Here is an 11,346-nt window from a genome sequence, read left to right on the forward strand (position 1 = left end):
TCCCTGCCTCGGCCCGCCGGAAATCCTATAGGAGGCGGAGCTGGAGGACTCGTCCCCCTCCCGCCCAAGATGGCGGCCGAGGCGGAAGTCAGATCTAGCCGGAAGTCGGGCGGTATCTATCGTTCGGACTCGGTGCGGGGAGGTGGAAACCCTGGCAATGGAGGGTGTCGTGGCGGTGGCTGAGCGGGAGGCGTAGGCCTGAGGTGAGTGGGGTCTTGGGGGTGGGGCTCTATGGCTGGGGAGGGGCTGGGCCCCCTTGGGAGGGTTGGAAGTAACCCCTCCCCCCTCCGGGGGGCTCCATCAGGGTGGGGGTATCCATGGCTGGGGAGGGGCTGGGCCCCCTTGGGAGGGTTGGGAGTTACCCTTCCCCCCCCCGGGGGCTCCATCATGGTGGGGGTTTCCATGGCTGGGGAGGGGCTGGGCCCCCTTGGGGGGTTTGGGAGTGGCCCCTTCCCCTGGGGCTCAATGGGAGGGGTGGAAGTAACCCTTCCCCTGGGGTCTCCATGGCTGGGGAGTACTGGGTTCCCTTGGGGAGTACTGGCAGTTGTTCCCCCTGTTTTCTACCCCAGTGAGTGGGAGGCAATGAGGGAGAGGGATTTTAAGCGCCTCACCTAGGTGGTAGGGTAGACTCTGTGCCCCCAGTGAATCGGAAGCACTGTGGGGCTCCTGATGGGGCCTGCGGAGCGTGGGAGGCGTTGGAAAGGTGCAGGTTGAGAGCAGCACAGGTGGTTTTGCCCCCAGTTCCATAGCAGGTGAGATGCTGCATGCCATTGAGTGGGAGGCAAAGTGTGCGGAAAGATAGGATTAAAGAGGAGGTAGGCAGTGATGGTGTTATGTCATGGGGCTGCAGGTTTAAAGGGACAGAGAAGCAATGCAATAGTTATGAAGAGAGGATAACATATGCTTGAATTTGCTGAGCTAAGTTAAAAGCTTAACAGTTTGCACTTTAATTCTCTGTTTTGCAAATGCGATGTGTCAGGTTGAATGTACATGACTCGTGCTAGGTGGGTATAATGCCACATGGTGGTAGCTGTCTGCATTAAAGATGCCTTGTTCAATTTAGGATGGCTACCTTCCTTGTGAACCCTTTCTCTAACACAGCTTTATAATATTTGTTCACTGCAGTGATCTTCATTTGGTTGCACCAAAGGGAAGAAAACACAGGACCACCAAGAAGATTGACAACTAGTTGGGACAAAGATTCAATGTTTCACATCACTGTCTAGTAAATTACTTGAGTATGTACTGAATTCCCAGAAAGGAATCAACAAAACAGCTTTTTGCATGATAACAATGGATGAGGAGAGTCTGGAAACAGCAATTCAAACCTATAAAGCACAATTGCAGCAAGTGGAGCTGGCTTTAGGGGCGGGGCTGGATCCATCACAGCAGTCTGACTTGATCCAACTGCAGGAGGATTTGAAACAATTGATAGAACTCACTGAATCCAGCCTGGTGTCAGTGAAAAAGAGTAAACTACTGGCCACTTTAGACACAGATGCACCCTTCATTTCTCCAGGAGGTCACCTAAAACAGGACAGTAATTCAGGCAGGTCTGGCAATGATGAGGAGTATGCTGCTTTTAAGGAAGCTATTGCTGAACTCAAGCCATTGAGTACTGAAGATGAGGCCTCTCCAAAGCAAGATGGAGAGGCAGATGGGGAAAATGAATCAAAGTACAGTGAAGAGGAAGAAGCATCTGAGGAAGAGGAGGAGGAAGTGAGTGGGATGAAGGTTAAAGCCCCGTACTACAGTCCATGGGGTACCCTGGAGTACCATAATGCCATGATTGTGGGGACAGAGTGTTTGGAAGATGGCAGTGCAGGAGTCAGAGTGCTGTATCTCTACCCAACTCACAAGTCCTTGAAGCCATGTCCATTCTTCTTGGATGGCAAATGCAGATTTAAAGAGAATTGTCGGTAAAAAAAACTTATCTCCATTGTGTAGTAAGAAGGCAATTAGTGGCAATGTCAGCCCGTGGGAACAACTTCTCACTTGTAAATATCTCACCTTACTTGGTTTTTAAATCAGCTGCAACTTTGCCGAACAACTTTCTATTTGTTTAAAGTGTTGTCATTTTACTGTGCTTTGTCAGTGCGCGTACACTCCTTCAGCTAACCCATGGAGAAAATGGAAAATCCTTAGAGGGAAAAGTACAAGGATTAGTTCTAATATATTGGGTAGCTAAATGAATATTGGCTAAAGAGGGGAAAAAATAAAATCTACTGTAGGGAAAATACCACGTCTTAATAAGAACTTTGCATTTAGCTAGTGTATCTTATCCTAAAAGATGTGAGCCTTGTCATTTTTTTAATGGATTTGTCACTGGCCCATGAAATGCAGCCGCTTCTGGGGTCAAATGTGACACTTGGTTAATAGAACACAATAATGCTATAAAACAGTCTCTTTTTAAGACACCGTGAAGGATAAGTTATGCAGTTGAAACTATTCTAGTGGTGAGATCTTCACAGTTATTGGTGAGAACGATGCAGACAATTTGCCCATAATTCCATAAGGGAAGGAAACTTTTTCTAGAATCCCCTTCGAACAAGGGCAGATCTGATTGCTTCTCCCTATATCCCCTGCAGGTTTTCCCATGGGCAAGTGGTATCTATGGACGAGCTTCATCCATTTCAGGAGCCCAATCTCAGCTCTCTAGAAGTGGGCTCAGCTTGCTTGGCAAAGCACCATGATGGAATATGGTATGCTGCAAAAATCACTGGTGAGTCTTGTTTTATCTGGGTGGGTGTTGAAAGGTGAACAGAAGTATGTCAATCTTCATTCTAACTAAACTCCTAAGACAAAACAGAGCAAAGGATGGTCTTGTAGGCTAAAGCCCAGGAATGGGAGTCCGAGACAACTGAGTTCTCTGCCACAGACTTTGGGGGTGGCTTATGGGGGATCTCAGATGTTGTGATGCTTAATTCATTAATGTTTGTAAAGTGCTTTGAGATCCTCAAAGGCAGATGATCTTTAAGAAGGGGGAACCAGAGAAGGATTTAGGGATAGGAAGGCATAAAAGTGGTGGGAGGGATCTACAGGGAAAGTTTGGGAGACTTGGGAGAAGAGAATAGTAGCAGAGCAGAGGACATAAAAATGAAAGAGAGAATGAAAAAATCAATACAAACAACTAGACATTCAGTAAATTGTCCTTTATTTTCCTACCCCCTGTTCAGCTTTGTCCTGATATCTTGTCAAATACTGAAATTCGATACTTGGAACCACTGGCTCTGTTTTAATCCAGTTCCAGTTTAAACAAAGCCAGAGAACTTCACCTGCACACCAGTCACTGAGAGGAGTGTTAGACTGGTGCTTCACTGTGTGTGTGGGGAGGTTGGATTTGTTCCTCACACTTCATCTCAAAGCTCTGTGAAGTAGCATTTCTCATATTTCTCCAAATGTGTCGTCCTTCCCCTGTAAGAACAAACTCTGAGTAATGTGCTCAGATGCTGTAAAACACACTGGTACCATTAGAAACTGAAGATAAGTGATGACCCTAGTACTGTTTATTATGACACTAGCTCTATGTTTGTACCATGTGGCAGTATCTGATGGTAGCAGTGGGTGATGATAGATCCACCTTCTAACAGAAAACCCAAAATAGATGAAGCAGAAAAAGCCAAGAGGAGACTTTTAAATCCATGTTCCTGGACTAAACTCATCATAGGTGTCATTCCACTGAAGTCAGTGTGATTAGCTAAGATGGGATGAACATGGTCCTCTAGTTACATTTTGTACTCCTGGGAGACTTCTGCACCAAAAATTAAAAATTCTGCACATATTTGAAAATTCTACATATTGTCAAAATAGCGTAACATAATCATGCCAGTTACAATTATTTTGGTAATTTATTTCAAAATATCTGTCAGCAAGTATGTCTGTAACAATACAGACCAAAAAAAAATTCTGGTAATTTTTTTTTGACAAAGAGATTCCTTACTAGGCATATTAATACAGAACTTTGTGTAATTCATTTAAATTACAATATAGAACTGTATTTCCTGCACTTTTCAGAAGCAGTGCAAAGGCTTTGGGGGGGGGGTCAGGGGTAACGGAAGAGCTGAGGGAGAGGGAAGGAGCCTAGGAATGAGCATGTTGGGTTTGGGTGTGGGTGGGGGAGGTTTTTCTTTGGGGTTGGGGGGGATTGTTAGGATGTTGGGAAGCCTCCCCCATGCAGACCCTGTCTGACCCCAAGCCTCTCTGTCAGTCAGGCCCTTTTGCCCCTATTTCCACACCTCTCCTCCTCATGGGTCTCTGCAGTCTGTCTCAACGCTGTCACCCCACTAGCTCCTGAGCCCATGCTCCAATCTGTCCCCCCCACGAGCCATTCTGAACCCCCAGCAGCCTTGTGTGCCCCACTCTGTCCTAACCTGGCTCCGTGGGCAGGGTGCTGTGATGAACCCTATTCCTGGGGGAATTCTGCAACGCTGGACATAGAGTTTTGTATTTTCCTGCATAAAATAGATTTTGCCTAAGTAGTGCCACAGTTCTGCCTATTGCCCACCAGAGGTCGCTGTGGTGCTAGAACAGCCGGCATGATGGCAGCTGGCTGTTATGGCGCCACAGCAGCCTCTGGTGGGCAAAAGGCAGAACTGCAGCACTTCTGAGGCAAAATGTTTTTTATGCGGGAAAATACAAAATTATATGAGACCGATTAATTCTGCATGTCCGCAGATGCGCAGAATTCCCCCCAGGAGTAATTTCGTGGAGATTTGCTCATGTGGTCCATTGCTTTTCCTCCCACAGATGTTGACAGTGGTTACTACACGGTGAAGTTTGAGTCATTGCTGCTGAAGGAGGCTGTCGTGGAGGGAGATGGCATCATGCCACCACTGAGAAGCGAGGAAGACTCTTCCTCTCCCGAGTCTGAGGAAGACAATGTAGATGACTCTGGCTATGCTAAAGGTAGACAAGGCAGAGAGTGAACTGCAATTGTCCGTGATCAAGGTCTGCTATTTAATTCAGGACCTCTTCGACCATTGCCCGACTTGTCAGAACTTTGACAATGTTTTTTACCTCTTGTTCTGCTGCAGGAGGAGATGAGAGGACATTAAGTATCATGCATATCACTGTCTCCAGTTAAAATCTCTGTGATGTTTCATGCTAATGGTTTTCACTAAGCTGATGCAGATAAATAGCTTAAATGAAAAAGAAACATAGTTCACCCCCAATGGGACTAGAGAGCATACCGGAGTGAAATGGAGTTTAGGAGTAGGAACCCCTGTGGTGGTGGTGCGGTTTTGCTGTGTGACTCTGGGCGAGCTAATTAATTATTTACTAAAAAAAGTTTTGAAAATGAAATGAAAAACAAGGAGACTTCAAATTTCCAAAGGACGTTGCTAGGACACCAGGACATCTGTCTTACATATTTACATGGCACCCATCACTGTAATACCTGAGCGCCTTGAAATCTTTAATGCACTTCTCCTGTGAGGCAGGGCAGTGCTGTTATCGCCACTGTACAGGTGCTTCTGCGTGCCTCAGTTCCCTAGGTGACTTTCTGAAGGTCACACTGGGAGTCTGGCAGAGCAGGGATCTGGCTCTCCCTAGTCCTAAGTTAGTGCCCTAACCACATTGTAGAAACAAACAGGGAGTGTCCTGGGATCCTTAATTTTAGGTAAATAGAGAAAAGGCTCCTCCGTGCCATTGAACCTGTTAAAAGTACGATAGAGGCACAGAATGATGTTCTTCTGCATGCTGAATTCTGTCCTGATGAAACTGTGAAATCTAGCCAGACCCCAGAAGCATGGAAAGGATCCACTAACACTGCTGGATGATTCTGCTTGACTTAGGGGTTTCTGTGTGTAGTAAATAGGGATCTCCGCGTGAACCCCAGCATTTAAAACCCTGCTTGCTCTTCACCTGGGCTGATGCATTAGGGAGTGGCTGCTCAGTAGGAACAGGGGGGGCAGAACTGATTGTACTCCGGAGGTCTGAAGAAGAGGCTGCGAAGTTGCTGAGTGCTTGTGTGGAGGGAGAGGTTGCTGTTTTTTGCAACATTGCTCACAGCTTCATACCTGTTGAGGTTTTCACTTGGTGCTTTGCTTCCTCAGCCTTACTGATCAATCTCCTTTTTGTGCTACAGTGATCGATTCGGAGCCCTTGGAGAACGGGGAAGGGGCTCCAGCTTGCAGCTCCTCCTTTGGTGGCTGGGAGGCACATACTCGTGGCATCGGCTCCAAACTACTCGCTCAAATGGGATATGAGTTTGGAAAAGGTAAGGGCAGAAGAATAAAATACCCGCAGGACAGGAAGCCTGCATGTGTTGCCTGCTGCTTAATCCCAGCCTCACAAAGGGACCAGGGGCTTGTTCCTGCAGAGTGGGGGAATGGGGTGACACTAAATCCTCTGTCCATTGACAGTAAGTCTAATCAGCATTGCTTGGATCACGCCCAAAATGGGGTATGCATTCAATTCTAAATGCAGGCTTACACGTGTGGTGGTGCTGAAATATGACCTAGTACAGTTAAGGGATAAAGTTTTAATATCTATGTTTGGGGGGATGCAGGTGTGTGCTTGTTGACGTTCATGTTCAGTGATACATCGGTGGGGGGGATTTTAAAGCAATGGCCAAATGATTAAAGCTGTTAGAGCAGAGCTTTAGCTATTCAGCTGTCCTGTAGGGCATTAGGTAATGGGGGATCTGGCTCAGGGACTTCTAGCCCTGAACACAGGCTTCAAAGCCAGCTTCTGATTCCAGACAACTTGTGCTGAAGTTCTGCTAAGCCAAGTGGGCTTGGGAAGCCAGCCTGCTGCCCATGCTTGCCTCCTGTTCTTGTGGAGAGACTGAACCTGCTTTTGAAGGGGAGTGTCTTCTCTGCTCAAGGAGGTGACAGTGCAGATCCAAGCGTGGCTTCGCTGCAACACCTCGGCTGCATGACCCTGTTCTGTATCGTTGAGGCTCATGTGTGCGTAACAATGTGAATCGTGTGTGTATGGGGGCAGGTGCATCTTATCTCTTGTTGCCATCACGTATGTAGTCCAACACTGCTCCTGTTGACGTCAAGGGTAGCGGCACTGAGCCCCAACAGACTGTTTTCTGTTGTTCTGAGCCTGGTGGCTGTGCAGAGGTGGATGGGAGGAATCATTGGTGGATGAAGAGACTCCACTGTTAGCATTTGGCTTCTATTTTGTGCCCTTCTTCCTCCCTCAGGTTTGGGGAAGAATGCTGAGGGCCGAGTGGAGCCAGTGCAAGCCATAGTGCTGCCTAAAGGGAAGTCCCTTGACCAATGTGCCGAGATCCTTCAGAAGAAGAGGCTGGATCCAGCTAAGTCAAGGAAACGGCGAGTGAAAGCAAACCATGTTGGCCGTCCCTCTGCAGGGAGCCGCAAGACCTCTCGCAATGTCTTTGACTTTCTGAATGAGAAGCTTCAGGGGAAGGGCTCTGGGGAGCAGGATGGAGGGATGACACCAGTGGAGAGAAACAACAAGGAGATCTACCATGCCAGTAAGAGCACCAAGAAGGCCCTCAGTGTCCGCCTCTTCCAGACAATGGAGAAGATTGACCAAACGCAGAAGACCATCAAGGGAATCCAGGAGGCCCTGGCACGCAATGTTGGACGGTATGGGGAAACCCCCAGTTGGGGTTCCAGAATGATTGTGGGTTGCCTGTTATTTAGGCTTTGGGTGGATCATGCAGGTCATGGGAGCCGAAGGTGAAGAGTTGGATTATGTTACATTAAAAAGTAAGAGTTTTGAAGAGGACTCAGAATGGGTACTCAGGGATGGTCTAGATAGAAAATACCTAATCCTGCCGTGAGTGCAGGGGACTAGATAACCTCTTGAGGTGGCTCTCTATAGGAGAAGAGCTGAACTTATACTAAGGTGTTTGTCACTGTTCCTACTCTACCCACTGGCATGGGAGGAGGCCTAGAATAAAGTGGTAGGCAAAAGCTTCCAAACCATGACTTGGACCAGATTGTGTGTCTGATTGCTGCCTTAAGAAGGCAAGGACCCCTGGGCCAGAATCCAAATTGGGGAAGGAGGAGAACCCTCCAGAGTCCTGCAGAATTTTCTCTTTGTTTTTTTACACTGATCGGGGCCATCCTTGTAGTATTTCTATGAGTAGTACTCTGGCAAGAACAATCACAGTTGTCTGGCTCATGTTTTGCTTGATATCTGACACTTCATGGCTCCCAGCAGGTCATTTACATCCACCCCACTGCTGAGACTGGGATTCCTAGCAGTAAAATGGAGATGTTAATGAGGAACCTTTGTTCTTAACATGCGAGATATCCTTAATGTGCCTGTCTTCTGCTTTCAGGCACAGTATTGCCACAGCCCAGCTGCAGGAGAAACTAGCTGGTGCTCACAGACAGCTGGGGCAGTTGCGGGCCCAGGAAGCCAGCCTGCAGCAGGAGCAGAAAAAAGCAGAGACACACAAGAAAATGACTGAGTTTTAGTCTTCAAGGAAAGTTGTTGATGTGATGTACTGGTTGTCATTATGTCTGAGCCAGCACTCAGTGCGTTGAAACCGGGATGAGCTGGGCCATCTCCTCTGGTCTTGGGCAACCCAGCTGTGAAACTGGAGTGAAAAGCAGCAGTTCTCCCAAAAAAACAGATGCTGTCTGAGCTGAGCTTTCCTGCATGGGGAGAGGGGGGAGTGAGTACTTGCTCAGTCCTGAAGGTGTTCAGAAGGCCCAAACTGATTACATTGACCTGCTATAAAGAAATCAGGCCACTACACCCTGCTTTTGTTCCCTTTTCCCAGTTATCACCATGGCAGTTCTCTCCGTCCAGAGAGTCTATAGCCACCCAGGTGATACCATGGTGGTTCACAGATCAGCTGGTGGGAAGAACCATGGGAGCCCCATGGCCTGTCACTCTGCCTTGGAGACTCAGTGGGTTGTGCCTCTGTGTGTTTATCTACTAGGCTGGGAACTGAGTCCCAAACACATTTCAGCACTGCAGAAAAGACAGTCTGGTTTTGGTGAAAACCAGGGCGGGTCACTTCAGCTATCAGCTTCCCTCTATCATTGGCTCTGGGTGTCACTCAGGGACACAGGAGTCAATGCTGGGTTTGTCCCTATTAGTTCTGATGTTGCTGTGATATTTAAAGTAGCTCTTTAGAGCACGAGCACGCTGAACAGAAAGAGAAGAGGCAGGACCGTGTTAAGTTCTGAGATCCCCAGGCCTTGCACTATTGCCAGCTGACTGCAAAAGTATTACTGGGTCCCAAACTAGTACAAAAGGCCCTCCCTGTGAAGTCAGCCTGCATGCTAATGGTGACAATATGGAATGCTGCCCCATTCCATATCACAGCACTGAGTGCCAGAGGTAGGGGAATGTGGCAACCACATAAGTAGCTAAGTACATAAGAGGTCAGCTACATACCTGCCAGCCGGGAACAATACTACAGGCAGCCTTTTGCTTTCGCTCTGGCTGCTTTGAGTTTTTCTGCTCTAGATCTCTATGTGAACAAGTAGGTTCTTCTTATTGTGAAACACCACAGAACCATACAAAATGACACAAGATCCAGGTGTACCCACCACACATACCTATCCCTGTGAAAGAGCAGACTCTCCTGCCCTGCAGTGGGTACAGACAATCTCAGGCAGCTGAAAAATCTCCCAGACAGGTTCTGTCGGTGGTGGCCAGCTCTTGCTGTAGAGGAGGTGTTGATTCTATCAGGCGTTCTGTGTTAGGCAGAGGCCTATACATTCGAGTGTTTTCTAGTGCACCTTTATTTTCTGATTCTGTAATTTTTGCAGGTGTCTTGAGAAAACACTTTTTTTTTTAAGTAAAAGATATCCGACCCCTGTTATCTTAGAAGAGACTTGTTTTGCTTTTTTATCTCCACCTCTCAGATGCCTTTGAAGGATTACAGAGCTGTCAACCTCAAGGGTAACAGTCACGAGAGCTGCAGACAGTGCTTCCTTGACTGCAGGGGCAGGGCAATTGAATTCAAATGACCACAGCTTTCACAGCCTCAGACTGAGGTGTGGAAGTTTTCTCTCCTCCGCTCCTCCCCATGACTTAAGAGCAGCAAAGGAGACTGAAAAGGAAGTGATGGCAAGAATGAGAGAGAGAAAATATATTTAAAAAAAAACGCTAACTTCTTGCCTACTTCAGGGATGCAGGAAGAAAATTAGATCTTTCGTGATTGTCCTTTTCTGAGAAATACTTGATCCTACAGCAATGGGCACTATCATAAGACCTTAAACAGGAGCTGAAGTTTCATCTCTTCTGTTTACAGTGTAAATGAAGGTGATGTGGATTTTGTCTTGAACACATCAGTCTCCTTCCAAGCCTGCAACTAATCAGCACCAACACCACAAGCATTATCATTCTGTGACTAAGTATGGGTCTTCTCTCTGCATTGGGTTAATTCAAAGCTGTTTTGGGTTGGGAAATGGGAGACAGGTGGTGAAGAAGGTTAACACACTTAGCTCCCAAGTTACAGTTAGTGGTCTCATATGAGTGCTCTTTGTGACAATTTGTGGTAAGATTCACAGCTCCACATGGCTATCTGTCTCCATTTGAGAGATCCGGTACTGGAAAAGCATGTCAGGGTGGAAGAGTCTTGCATGGGAACTTCTTTTGCCAGTATTCATGGGCATGTCATCTTTATTTATTTTGTGAGAGTGGGTATGTTAATTCCATTATCCAATAAGCATAACTGTATTTTAAGTCCCTTGAATTTTCTAAGTGGTTTCAGTTGCCTCCTCACATACCATCCTAAACACTTTCACCTTGAGACGGTTGCATGTCAATGGTGGATAAAGCGATCTCTCTTTGTAAAGCATTTTGTGATCCTTCACAATGAACAATACTATACCAAAAGGTAACTTATTCTTTTTCACTATATTAATCTACAAAACAAATCAAGCAACCCCTACAGGTGTTATATGCTTCTGGGGGAATTCTGCGCCACTGCGCAATGCAGAATTTTGCAGAAATTAATGTGCATGCAGTTTCCTTTCCCCCACAGAAATGGGCTGCTGGCTGCCACTAGGGGCTGCTGGACCTGGTAGAGCCCAGCTCACACATAAAAGACATTGCTGTGGGATGGGGAATAGGAGGGGAAGAGTAGAGAGTTCCTAGCAGCTGCAGTTCCCAGCACACATTAAGGGAAGGAGACTGCAGCATGCAGGAAACTCCACATAAGCCTTGGACCCAGCATCAGGCTGTTTCTCCCTCTGGATCCATGGGCTCTGAGGGGAGGGGGGCGGGTGTCTGGGCTGTGGGGGGGTCACAGCTGGACTTTGGGGGGCAGGGGATGGATGTTTGGGCTGAAGGGTGCCCACAGCTGGACTTTGAGGGGTAGTGGGTGGGTGTCAAGGTGGGTGAGGTCCCATGGCTGGGCTATGGGAGGGGGAAGGGGAGCGGATATCTGGGCAAGGGGGG

General features: G+C 47.4%; 1 protein-coding gene across 1 annotated transcript; it reads left to right on the plus strand.

Moving 5' to 3' along the window:
• Nucleotides 1-50: 50 nt before the first annotated feature.
• ZGPAT (zinc finger CCCH-type and G-patch domain containing) lies at nt 51-10,782 on the plus strand. The gene is made up of 7 exons (XM_073308896.2): nt 51-203; nt 1,126-1,919; nt 2,589-2,722; nt 4,747-4,905; nt 6,086-6,217; nt 7,154-7,562; nt 8,264-10,782. Exons 2-7 carry the CDS (start codon nt 1,285-1,287, stop codon nt 8,400-8,402), a joined length of 1,608 nt encoding a protein of 535 aa, XP_073164997.1. The 5' UTR covers nt 51-203; nt 1,126-1,284; the 3' UTR covers nt 8,403-10,782.
• Nucleotides 10,783-11,346: the final 564 nt, after the last annotated feature.

Source organism: Lepidochelys kempii, chromosome 13, assembly GCF_965140285.1.
Source record: "Lepidochelys kempii isolate rLepKem1 chromosome 13, rLepKem1.hap1, whole genome shotgun sequence".
In the NCBI taxonomy this organism is placed as follows: Eukaryota; Metazoa; Chordata; order Testudines; family Cheloniidae; genus Lepidochelys; species Lepidochelys kempii.